This window comes from Dasypus novemcinctus, chromosome 13, assembly GCF_030445035.2.
Source record: "Dasypus novemcinctus isolate mDasNov1 chromosome 13, mDasNov1.1.hap2, whole genome shotgun sequence".
Lineage (NCBI taxonomy): Eukaryota > Metazoa > Chordata > Mammalia > Cingulata > Dasypodidae > Dasypus > Dasypus novemcinctus.
The window spans coordinates 9,835,711-9,849,387 of NC_080685.1; the positions used below are offsets into that span (position 1 = coordinate 9,835,711).

The 13,677-nt window shown below is 45.4% G+C and overlaps 1 protein-coding gene across 1 annotated transcript in view; it reads right to left on the reverse strand.

Moving 5' to 3' along the window:
• The window catches only part of FMN2 (formin 2), a 399,341-nt gene that overhangs the window by 349,815 nt on the left and 35,849 nt on the right, over positions 1-13,677 (reverse strand). The window contains 1 exon segment of the mRNA XM_058309485.2: positions 10,549-10,715. Within this exon segment, the coding sequence (XP_058165468.1) occupies positions 10,549-10,715 (167 nt within the window).

A 13,677-nucleotide genomic window follows, 5' to 3' on the forward strand; every position in this document is an offset into this window, starting at 1 on the left:
TACAGACTTAGATGGTTACAAAAGGCTTCTGAGAAGGAAGAGCATCTAATTCTAAGCAGCAGTCTAAGAAAAAGAGTAGAATTTAACTGAGAAGGAGCAGGTAGACCAGAAGCCATTGTACCTACAGAGCCCTAGAGGGACAGAAAGAGTGGACAGTTGGGAAAACTGACAGCACTTCAATAGGTGACGAAAAGGGTCTGGAGAAGCAAAGGAAGAAATGGGCCATCAGCTAGAGAAGTAGGAAAGGGGCAGGGGAAGATCATGGAGGCCCAGGGACTTTGGACTTCGTTATCACAGAGAAACCACTAAAAGCTTCACATAAGAATGATGTAGTCAGCTGTGTATGGTGGGGTGCCTCAGCACTACTGACACTTTGGACAGGCTCACTCGCTGTTGCGGGGGGCCGTCCTGGGCATCATAGGATGTTTAGCAGTATCCCTGGCCTCCAGCCACTAGAGGCCAGTCATACCACATCCCTACTGTGATAACCAAAAATGTCTCTAGACATTTCTAAATGTCCCATGGGGAGCAACAGTGCTCCCAGTTGAGAATTACTGGGCTGGAGTAAACAGATTGGACTGAAGACCAGTAGTGGGTAGACACAAAGAAGCTAATCAAAAGACTAATGCGACGATCCAAGCAAACAATGACTGAACCTGAAAACTGATTTTCCTCTGATTCTCATATAACATGTCCTCATAATCTAATCCCTCCATAACCATTTAGAGAATATTCCAATTCCACCCTGTGCAAAATCATCTCCACCTTTAAAACCCATACCACCCAGGAGTATCATTCTCTGTTCTTCCTCATCTCGGATATTTACTGATGTCCTCAGCACAGTGGTACATCCATCAAGGACTTTGTAACGTGGTCCTATGTGGATTCTCAATTTCTATGCCTCCACGATCCTTCTAGAATTTGAAGTCCCAGCCAACACCCTGAGCTTCTCAATTCTAATGGCAATAGGCACTCCACTTCACTGAATCTGTAGAACAGCTCCACCTCTTTCATCTTAAACACCAGTATTTCTCCCTCTGGCCACAACCTCCCAAGAATCCATTCTCTCTAGACTTCCATTATACCTATTCTTCACTGCTGTTAAGAACTTTAATCTTTTGAGTCCTCTGCTAGTCCTCTGCTTTGTCTTGATTTATTAGATTTTATTATTTAATCTCTTCCCATATAATCTACAGTTTATGCCAACAATATCAATTTCCCTGCCTTCCAGGAACTGCCACCATCATGCCCCAAAGAACCACAAATTACAGATATCCAAAAGAGAATTATTATCTTCTGGGCAACCTGTTCTCTCTTTATTCTGATACTTAGTAGAGTGTACCATATCTACCTGGAATCAAAACAGATCATCTGCTCCTTTACTTCCCCCGCATCCAATCAAATACCAAGACCTGACCATTCCAAATCTAAAAATTCTCTATAATTATCTCCTTTCCATCATCACTTTCTCTGTTTTAGTTTATGCAAGCATAACTCACTAGCCATGTTTCACTTTCACTGATCACTCAGACACTAATTTTAACCTTTTTCAATCCATTCTCCACTCTGCCACCAAAGTGGTGTTTTACAAATGCAAATCTGCTTATAGCTTAACTGATGAAAATTACTCAAAGCTGTCCCTAAAGTGACATAAATATCCTTCTTTACTCATATAGCCTCCATTCTATCCATCATTCTAATTTACAGTCCAGAAATATTTATAAATCATAGTCACGTATATCTCCAAGCCTTTGCCTAGTATAAAGACCTCCTTTTATAGCTGCCCTCCTGTAATAGTCAGTCAAAGGGGATCTGATGCAAAATAACAGAAATCTGTTGGCTTTTATAAGATGCTTATAGTCACAAGTCCATAAAGAGTGAGGTACTTCCCTCACCAAAGTCTGTTGCCACATGTTAGAACAAGATGGCTGCCTATCTCTGCCAGGGTTCAGCCTTTCTCTTCCTCTTAATGCTCTGTCATCCCAGATTCTTTCAATCTCAGCTGTAGGCTAGCATAAGGCTTGTCTCTTTCACTGGGGTTTATTTCTTTCCAGACTTTCTCAGCTGTTCAGGACTCTGGTCTCTTCAGCTGCAAACTACAGGCGAATGGCTCGGCTCTCTACCCGGGGCTCCAGCATCCAAAACTAAACTCTCTGTGTTCTCCTCCATGTATTTACTTCCCTGTCTTTGACTGAGCATCCATTTATATTAAACCACAAAGGGAAGGGGGGCAGGGACTCAAACTGAGTCTCCCTAATGACAGGGTCTAATAAAAGCCCTAATCCTGATTTAATAAAGTAAAAGTGAAACCTCTGAATTTAATACAATTTAATATGCCCAGAGGAAAAGACCAGTTTACAAACACAATTCAATGCCTATTTTTGGAATTCATAAGCAATACCAAACTGCCACACACCCCTTAGCAAACTCCTATCAATCTCTCAAATACCATCCCAAGTCTTATGTCCTGAGCTACCAAAGAGATTTAGTTAATTCTTCCTCTGTACTTCCCCTACAGTCTAGGACCCTGAAATATGACTATGACATATGATGAAAGTTAACAGACACTCAGCATTTACTAAGTCTATTATTACAAGCCTAGTATTGTGAAAAATGTTTTACTTGTATTCCCATTTCTTCTCATTCAGAAACTATTATATTATCCTTCATGCACAGAAGAAGAAACTGAAATTTGAGAAATTAAGCCATTTGTCCAACATCACACAGTTGAATGGGGAATTCAGGATTTAAATCCAAGACAGTCTGACTGTAGAGCCCACTCTAACCGCAAAGCTCCAATAATTTGTTTGCATGTCATTTCTTTTTTTTTTTTTTTTAAGGTCTGTTTCTTTATTTCTTCCCCCCTCTATTAGTCAGCTAAATGGGTGCTGATGCAAAAAAATACTTTTTATAAAGGGTATTTATTTGGGGTAGGAGCTTACAGATGCCAGGACATAAAGCATAAGTTACTTCCCTCACCAAAGTCTATTTTCGCGTGTTGGAACAAGACGTCTGCCAACATCTGTGAGGGTTCAGGCTTCCTGGGTTCCTCTGGGCTCAGCTCCTCTGGTTTCTCCACAAGGTCAGCTGTAGACTATGAGGCTCCCTAGACTTTGCCTCGATTCACAAGGTCAGCTGTAGACTACAGGCGAATGGCTCTGTCTGTCTCCCTGGGGTTCCAGCTTCAGTAGCAAACTCCAACATCAAAACTCCAACATTAAAAGCCCTTAACTCTGTGCCTTGTCATGCCTTTTATCTGGGAGTCCCCACTCACCAAAGGGTGGGGGCTCAATACCCTACTGGCACAAGAGGTTTACTTATGTAAGTAAACCTATGAATCCAATATAATCTAATATGCTCAGAGGAAAAGATCAGTTTACAAACATAATCCAGTATTTCTTTTTGGAATTCATCAATAATATCAAACTGTTACAACCTCCCCCCCCCACCACTGTCTGCTTTTTGTGTCCATTCACTGTGTGTTCTTCTGTGTCTGCTTGTATTCTCATTAGGTGGCTCTGGGAACAGATCCTAGCACCTTCTGGAGTGGGAGAGAGGTGATGATTCTCTTGCATCACCTCAACTCCCTGATCTGCTGTGTCTCTTATTGTCTCTCCTCTGTGTCTCTTTTTGTTACATCATCTTGCTGCATCAGCTCTCTGCGTGGGCCAGCTCTCCTGCGCAGGTAAGCACTCTGCGCAGGCCAGCACTCTGCGTGGGCCAGCTTGCCATACAGGCCAGCTTGCCTTCACCAGAAGGCCGTGGGCATCAAAACCTGGACCTCCTATATGGTAGACAGGAGGCCAATTGCTTGAGCCACATCCACTTCCCATGCATCTCATTTCTTGAAAGTGGACTACAGACCACTAGAGAACAGGGTATTTCTCTTGATCTTTATGTCCCTAATACTGAGGTGGGGGCAAAAGGGGAGGGTGCTGAGAGAAATAAATGAGAGTCATAGTTAAGTACCAAGAAACAGATCTAGGGAAGCAGACGTGGCTCAACTGATATTGTGTCTACCTACCATATAGGAGGTCCAGGGTTCAAACCCAGGGCCTCCTGGTCCATGTGGTGAGCTGGCCTACGCATACTGCTGCCACGCGCAAGGAGTGCCGTGCCATGCAGGGGTGCCCCCGCCATAGCGGTGCCCCATGTACAAGCCGTGCACCCTGCAAGGAGAGTCGCCCCGCACAAAAAACGAAGCCCATCCAGGAGTGACACCACATACATGGAGAGCTGACGCAGCAAGATGACACAACAAAGAGAGACACAGATTCCTGGTGCCACCTGACAAGAATGCAGGCGGACACAGAAGAACACACAGTGAATGGACACAGAGAGCAGACAAGGGGGGAGGGGAGATAAATAAATAAAATAAATCTTAAAAAAAAAAAAAAGAAACCAATCAAAATTAGAAAGGGATGCCAGTGAGCTTCAAGAAAAAAAGAAATTCCAATAAATGGGAAGAATGAGTTGAAAACTCAAAATACTGAGAATATAGGGAAAAAGCACAAACTTTTGCTCCCAAAACAGAGAACAATGGGCAGTCAAAACTTTGCTGAGCGGATTGGGGGTATTGGGGAGTACCACAAAGGGATGAACCAATGTAAAGTAAAGTAAATATGGGATACTTTTGAGCAAGTGATCATTTATAAGAAAAAAGAATCCATTTGAATTTGACCCAAGCACATCCTTTAAGTGGCCTAAGCATTATTATATTGGGACTCCTAAGAAAGAAACTGCAATCAGGGCATACTACTTGCCTCTGTAGTGCAATATTTACACGGTGCCATATATTTTTCAACCTTTACAATAAACCCATAGCTACAAAATTAGCTTTAGAAATATACCCTAAAGATAAAAGTATGCCTGGTAGGATCTGGGAGGTAAAAGGAGCTCAGAATAGGTTATGAGAATAGTTGAGGCATTAATAGTCTAACTTTACATGATGGGTGAAAGAGCAAGAAATATTATCTGAATTTGATGGAACGACAACAAAAATATCTCAAGTATGTTATTTAAAGTTCAAAGAGGAATTATTCAAGAAAATTAGAAATAACAATATTAACTATTTTGGAAGGAATGGGGAGGGACAGAGATGGGGTATACATGAGCTAAATCCTCACCTCTGACAGTGAGAAGGCAAGAGAAATGTTGATAATCATTTGCAAACTTCAAATACTCGAATAAAAACCAGCTAAACCAGAGTAAGGGGCACCAGACCAGGGAGAAGGATAAACGTGGGGTACTGAGGCAAGACAGGGGCTGCTGCTCATCACTGTAGACTATTCTATTCTATTGGATTTTTTGACCATATGAACATTGTTTTTTATAACTATTTTTTTCTTCTTTATTTTCTTTTAAATGTTACATTCAAAAAATTTGAGGTCCCCATATACCCCCCACCCCTCCCACATCAACAACCTCTTCCATCATCGTGGCACATCCACTGCACCTGGTGAATACATTCTGGAGCACCGCTGCACCACATGGACAGTCGTCCACATTGCAGTCCACACTCTCCCCCAGTCCACCCAGTAGGCCACGGCAGGACACTGGTTTCTCTTCAGATTGTATAAATCTTTCCCCTTTAATAACTATTTTTAAGTTCTTAAATTGAAAAAAATAAAATGAGTAAAATTGAGGAGAGGGATTTCAGTTTCAATCTGCTTTTGTTACCCTCACCATGAATTTATGCACTCTGATTATCCAGTTAATGGAATAGATGTAAAACATAGATGTAATATGAACTTCAGTAAAAAAAAAATTTATACTTATTACTATGTTGTGATTAGAGGAATGTCTGCAAGGAAACAAATGTGAACCAAAATAATTTTAAAAGCTGGTATGAAAATGAAGTATAATTTTAACATCACATTTAAAATAAAAACAGCTTCTTGATTGTTACTACTGTACTAATGTTTCAAAAACAAAAATACCATTAAAACAACATATATGTACATTATCTTAACGCCAGGAAATTGCTTCTTAGGAAAAGATCTGACTAAATATCATCTAAGTAATCTTCCTACTCTAAAAACAAAAAGAATTCAAATACAAATGATCATTTCTGTTTGTTCATTCAAGTCTTCTTTCTGACTACTGGATGGAAAGGAGAGTTACATTTCATTAATTTTCTGGTAGTGACTGCTATTGGTTTTATCAATGATTTAGCTTTCAACAAGGTCAGTATACTATTTCCTTTATTCCTTTTTGGGCCGATTTTTCATGTCTTCCTTCTTAGTAATTCTAGCCTCACTAACACACTCATCCTAACCTATATCCATTTACACATACACTGAGGACCTCCTGCACAGCTGGGAAGCGTGGGATCACCACATACCCAGCAGAGTCAGCAGACCCGCCAGACCTAAAAAGGTCCAGCATTCAAAACATGCATCCAGAAATGGTGAACTAGAAAGAGCTAACAATTCATAAAAGATTACGTAGCATAACCATATACTCAAAATCCTCGGGCCAATTAAAACTTGCTCTATTATTTGTGATGTAAATAGATAATGTGATATCCGAGAGAGTTATGATGGAATAAATCCTAAAGGCTTGCTAATGTATAATCAACAGTTGTGTAAGAAAATTGTGGTTTGCTGAAAAACAGCTATTGATGAATAAGACCCAGATAAAAAAGGTCTAATTATGAATAAAGGCATTCACAGGAAAAGGAGGCTTAAAGGGATCATATACTGGACTTTGTTCTTGCAACAATGGCCACCTGAACAGACAATCCCGCAGGCACAGGTCATGGATTCAAGGGCTGCTGTGCCTCGTCCAAGGCAGCATGGCAGTGGCCACGGCTTCACATTTTAAGGAGTATTACCATAGCTAAGCTTTTGCATTTCTAGGGATTTGGGAACCGCTAAAAATTTCAGGAGAGATATTTTTCCTTACACTCTATTATCCAAAACCAGTCAGAATGATCCATGTGAAATACAGAGCAAATGTGCATACCCCTTCTACCTCCTGCAAATGATCTTCCAAAAGCTCCCACTTAAACAAAAAATCCACTTACCTTCCCAGGCTATCGAGACCCTGCCCTTCCGGCTCCCGGGACCTTGCGGCCCTCATCTCACTGAGCTTCAGCTACATGGACCCTCGGACTGCTCCCCGCATGGGTCAGGCCTGGGCCCCCAGGCCCTCTGCACTTGCTGCTTGCTCTCCTGGAATGACTTTCCTCAGACCACACCTCCCAGCTCCTGCTCATCATTCACATCTCATCACAATGTCTCTCTCTTTTTTTTAATCTTTATCTTTTTTTTAAAGACATACAGATCACACAAAATGTTAAATTAAAAAATATGAGGTTCCCATATACCCCACCTCCCAACCCCCAACTCCTCCCACATCAACAACCTCTTTCCTCAGTGTGGCACATTCACTGCATTTGGTGAGTACATTTTGGAGCACTGCTGCACCACATGGATAATAGTTTACATTGTAATTTACACTCTCCCCCAGTCCATTCAGTGGGTTATGACAGGATATATAACGTCCAGCATCTGTCCCTACAACGTCATTCACGACAACTCCAAGTCCTGAAAATGCCCCCATATCGCACCTCTTTTTCCCTCTCCCTGCCCTCGGCAGGCCACTCGCATGGCCACTGCCTCCACATCAGTGCTACAGTTTCTTTCATTGCTAGAGTCACAACAGTTCTATAGTAGAATACCAGCAAGTCCACTCTAATCCAAATTTTATTCCTCCATCCTGAGGACCCAGCTAAGGCGATGTCCATCCACCTCTGAATCGAGAGGGGGCTTAGATCCCACATGGCTGATGGATGGGATTCTCCTGCTTACAGCTGTAGACTCTTGTTTCTCTGGTGTGGTGGTTGACCATCCTCAACTCCCTATCAGCTGACCTGGGTAAGTGCAAGGAACCAGAGAGTAGGGGATGTAGAGGAAACCTGTCTAAAGACATTGTGACAACCTCTCTACAAGTGCCTCTTTTTGTCATCACAATGTCTTTAGACAGGTTTCCTCTACGGTCCCCTACTCTAATCTCATCACGCTATCACATTATTCTGGTTTATTTCCTTCATAGCACTTAACAGCATCTGACATAAATGACTTTGCCTTTGCTTTATTTGTTTCTGTAATCTGTCTCTTCTCACCCTGAATAGGATGTTTCAAGAGAACAGGACTCTTGCTTTGCTCACCAGCATATCTCCCGAGCCTAAAACACGGCCTGACATGGAGAATGCTTTAGGAAAATCTGTGTAAATGAATTAGCATTATCCTCAAAGCCACCTTTGTCTTTTAAAGTTCCTTAAACTTTAACCAGTTAAAAGAGTGAGAGAAAACATGAAGTCCTTTCGGATTTTCTCCAGCATGCTATAAAGTAAAACGTCAGGCTCTGACAGGTGTATAAATAACATGGGGCTAAAACTCAAAAGAGCTGGCTGAAGGGCACTAATCAATCAACTGCATGGTGAAACCCCCAGACCAGAGCTCTTTATTGCTCTGCCTACGTTGTAAATGGTTGTAAAGGAGTGAGGGGCCAGAAGGGGGCGAGGGAGGAAAGGATGGGTGCAAAGCCTGTGAGTGGGAAGAGCACCAGCCAGGAGCAGATTCCCACGGGCGCTCCAAGGGCAACTACGCTCAAGGGATTTGAGGTGTAAATCCTCCCAACAGCTATTTTCTGGAGATCAGCTGAGAGACTAATTAGCAGCACCCCCTCTCCCTGCAGGTCCCACATTCCTCCTCATCGGCAGTGATCCTTAGTACCCTGGATTGCTTCTTCTTGCCTGTGTAGACAGTAAATGCAGTTCTCTACTCAGCAGGTGCTTAGGAACATGGAGTAAAGTTTCTTGCTAGAACACATTCAATTTATTTGTTTTGTGTTCAGTTTGGGAAGGGGGTGGAGAGGTAGTACAGGGATAATGAATAAATCACATAAAGTTGGGGAAAAGGAGTTTACCCTTTCGGAGGAGAGTACAGCATACAACATGAATTAGGTTTTATTCATTTGTTGTTTTTCACCGTCTGCCCCACCTCCAGCTGCCCTCCAAAACAACACGGCAGGAAGAAATTACTAGTCTCTCTAAAATAAGGACGGGGAGAGGTGGAGCATAAGAAGAAGCTGGCTTATTTGATATTTTTAAAAAAGATTAAGAGTAGCCTATTCTTTTAAGTTTATTCCAATTCCACATTTATTGACCAATCAGGGCGATTATTTCTGAGCATGAGAGGAAAAAGGCAGTTAACTGGGGAATCATTTTAACCAAAAAGTGCTTGATAGGGCTAGAGTTTGCCTTTGTACTCTACTATAATTCCAGCTTGCCAAATTGATGGATCTTCTAGAAAACAGCTTTACCGCATCCAACATAGTCCTCGGGTTCTGACTACAATAACACACACCTCTCACAAAGAAGAACAGAGGAAAGAATTAAAGATATCCCATTCTTCACACAGATCTCCATCTACCTAGCAGAAATTAGCTGCCATGTCATTCTTTTAAAATTACTTTTACAGCAAAGAAAAACAATCTGAAGAAGGAAGCTTCACAAATCATATAGCATATCCTGGGGAATCATCTTTCAAATGGGAGGTATAAAAAAGATCTCAAAATATTTTATGCAGCCACTGACTTATTTTCCTAACACTGAAGAGGGGTCAAGAAAGAGTACAGGTTTGTAATGGATAAGAAGAGGAAGAATAAAACCAAGCAAATATATACACTTTAGAATATACACCATCGTGAACTCCCTTTCAACGCCTTTCAAAACCCATCCATTCACTCCTTTGATCAACAGCATATATATATATATTCAAGAAGGGTCCTAGGAAGAAGGGGTGCATTTGGAAGCCGTGGAGCCGAGGTAACTAGGCTGTGTGGGAGAACCCATTCCTCTGCCTCAGGAGCACCGGGTTCCACACGACTAAGCTAAGCAGACCTTGAATTTTCTTACGAGAAATTCGTGTCTAGAATTCTTACACATCTAGATGCACACTCCTCACTACCGATGCCACGAACGCACCACATACCTGCGAAGGACTAGCACCACTCTGGCTTAAAACGCTAACCCCGCTGTGCTGATTTCCTTACGGGTTCGAGCGTGTCCTCTGCTTTCTGCTCCGCAGTGTTAACCCTCTTGTGAAGGGGAGCTGGGAGGGAAGGCAGACGGCGCTGCTTCGTGTCAACACTGAATACTCGAGGGGGTTAGGAGGGCTCGAGGCAGCGTTCTACGGCCATGGAAACCTGGGGCCGCTGGGACCCGGCCTGCCCTGGGAGCAGCACCTGAAGGCACCTCCGCCCCTGCGAGGCGCCCGGCTCGGGCAGGCGGGGAGAGCGGGAGGGCCACCGGGAGGACCACCGGGAGGACCACCGGGAGGGCCACCGGGAGGGCCACCGGGAGGACCACCGGGAGGGCCACAGGGAGGGCCACCGGGAGGGCCACCGGGAGGGCCACCGGGAGGGCCGTCCAGGCGAGGGGTGGGCGCGTCCCTGGGGAGACCCGGCCCCAGAGGAGCGGAGCAGCCGGCCGGGCGCAGCCCCTTCCCGCGCGCCTGGCGGCGGCCGGGCCCCACTTACGTCGAAGGCGGCGGGGCTGGCCGGAGCCCTCTGGTGGCACGGCTCCCGGAAGCAGTCGCCAAACGGGAGCAGGAGGCCCATGGCGATGATGCGGGAGCAGAACTTCTCGGCGTCCTCCGGAGGCGCGGCCTCCTGCTGGCTGAACAGCTTCTCCAGCAGCGTGCGCCCTGCGGGGGACACAGGCGTTAGCGCGGCCCGGGGCCCCTCGGGGGCCTGGGGCCAGGACCTGGGGTCGGGGTCAGGGACTGGTGTCCGGGGCCTGGCGTCGGGGGGTGGGGGCCTGGGCCTGGGGTCGGGGCCTAGGGCGGGGCTGGGGGCGGGGGACCGGGGGCCTGGGGTCGGGTCGGGGTCGGGTCGGGGTCAGGGGTCGAGGCCGGGGGTCGCGCCCCAGCAGTCCCGCCCATCTCCCCGGCTGCCCGGGGACCCTCCTCCGGTCTGCCCTGCCGGTGCTCCGAGAGGCCTCGGCAGCCCCCAGCCTGAGTCCGGAGAAGGGCGGGACTGACCCGGTCCCGGGCAGGGCGCGAGGAGGGGCCGGCAGAGGCCTCGCAAGGCACCCCCTCAGAAGGGAAGAGAATCCGCCCCCAATAAAACCTGTGTGTTAAATTGTAAGTCGCCCTAAGGAAGAGAGTGATAGAAATCAAAATTTTCTCAGGTGCCCCTCAGAAACCTAAGTCTAGGTTAGGGCCAAGCATAAGGCCCCTCTTCCTTCCCTGAAAGAGACCAGAGGAGAAAGGCACCGCGTGAGGAGCGGCGCTGGCGGGGCCTGGGCACCCGGAGGCTGCGGGCAGCGCCTTACCGCCCCAGACGGTTCTCACCTGCAGGCTGCCTGACCTTCACTCCTGAAATGGGGCAGAGGCGGTAGAAAAGCCCTGCGTCCCTCCCAGAACCATAACTGTTTTCTCAGGCCCTTCCTTCCCCGTTTCCCTTGCCCCTTCACGAGCTGATTCATTTTTCAAATTTAGATTAAAATCACTCAACCAGAAAAACCTCAGAGACCCCCTTTCACACTCCTGTGACACCCTTCTTAGCAACTGCGTAATTAGTTATTCTAAGCAAGTATTTGTGCAATTATCTGTTTAATGTCTACCTCCCTTACCAGCATATACCTTCTAACCTGGTCCTTTGCACACCAGAAGCATCAATAAATAGTTTTAAGATTTCTGAATCAACAAAATGCTGTGATTCTGCAGCAAAGATTTATTCACATCGTAGAACTGGAAATGAGGTATCAGTTTCAAGGGGTCAGTAAGCATTTCCTGTAAAGGGCTAAATAGTAAATACATTAGGTTCTGTGGGACATACTGGTTCTCTACTGTATATTCTTTAGTTTTTGGTGTGTAAAAATGTAATTACTGGTCTTCGCTTGGGGCTGTGCAAAACCAGCCGAGGTCTATCCTTCAGTTGGAACAACTAAATTTCAAATATATAAATGTTCGATTCTGTCAGGGCACTAGTCATACAATTTTCTATTCTTTTATTTCTATATTCTTAAAAAAACTAATCTCAAAATCTATATGTAGAGTGAAAAAGAAGTGTAAAACATTGTCTTCATTCCTTCAGGTCATTAGAGAATATTCTTTGGTTTCCCTGGACATTTTCTGAGAGGAAATAAAAGAATTTTTCCCGTATGGAACCTAAGTTTGCTGCACCTAACTTGAACTGAATACTTAGGACACTGCATCCCTCAGTTCACAAGTGATTATCATAACCGTATATCCATTGGGCACAGCTTATGGAATGACTTAAAGCTGCAAAATGAATTTGTTCTTTCCTATAACTCAGATACTGTGTAAGGCAGAAAATGGGGAGAACGGATTGTGCACGTGTGCGTGTGTAAGTGTGAGTAACGTTTTTACCCAGCCAGCAATCACCAACGGGCTTGCACAACAACGCGGGACAGAGCAAGCACGGCCCCTGGACACGGCCAGGTCTGTGGCGAGTAGATGCCCCTTCCCCAGGGCTTCTCGGCAGCAAGCCCGCTGACGTCTTGGGCTGGAGAATCCGTTGTGGAGCACATCCCGGACATTAGGACCCTTGGCAGCAGCCCTGGCCACTACCCCCTAGAAGTCAGTAGCGCCTCCTGCCCCCCATTGTCGCAAACAAAAACTGTCTGCAAACATTGCCCAGGTTAAGAATGGCTGCCTGAACCTGTCTCTGAAGGTAACTCCACCTCCTTGCAGTAACAGTATTCTGCCTGGCCCTGAGGATACCCCCTTTCTACAGTCTTCTCCGGAAGAATCCACATTCTTTTATGTCACATCCCATATATCTTAGGAACAGGAAATGACCCCCACAAACACTTTCAAATGAGTTCTCCTTCAAAACCATGAGCTCCTCTGAAACTCCTGCGGTCTGACTCAAGACCAACTAGCTCTCCTCCTTTTTGTCATCCACTAACCACTTGCCACTCCCCCTCACTCACTACTCCCTGTCCTCCTTCATATCCCTGTCTTTCTCATCATTCTCCATGATGTTGACATACACATGGAAGATCAAACCAACTCACAGGTATGTAACTCCTCTGAGTCCTTGATTCCTTGACTCTGCTCCCCATGGCCTGCCCAATCCCACGTTCACACTTTCAAGTATGTCATCATCAGGACACCTCCAGAATCTCAAGTTCAAAGCTGACTCCAAACCCTCCAGGGCCTCCGACCCTACACAGACGAGAGTCACACTCCTCGCCACAACTGGAGGCCTCTGTCCACCGGTCACCTCTTGCCATTCTGCCCTAGCCTCCAGTCCTGGCCTTCCATTCCTTGAGCACACTGAGCTCATCCTCACCCCAGGGCCTCTGTCCCCCCAGAGAGCAGAATGACTCACTTTTTCACGTCATTCAGGTCTCTGCTCAAATGTCACTTCCTGGGAGAATTTCCTGATCACTCTGTCTAAAATAGCACACTCTGTCACTCTTTACTTCCCCCATGATTTCCCTGTATTCTACATCAGAGGACTCAGCATTTGATTCTCTCTAAGCTGGTGGTTTCTCTGCTCCTGGGTTATAAACTCCTCTTCAGCACACACTCTGCTTGTTTGTCACCCTATAACCACAGCCTAGAAGAGCCTTTGCCTGGTACAGAGTAAGCAAACAGTTAAATTTTGATCACAAATCAATATCTATATAGCATT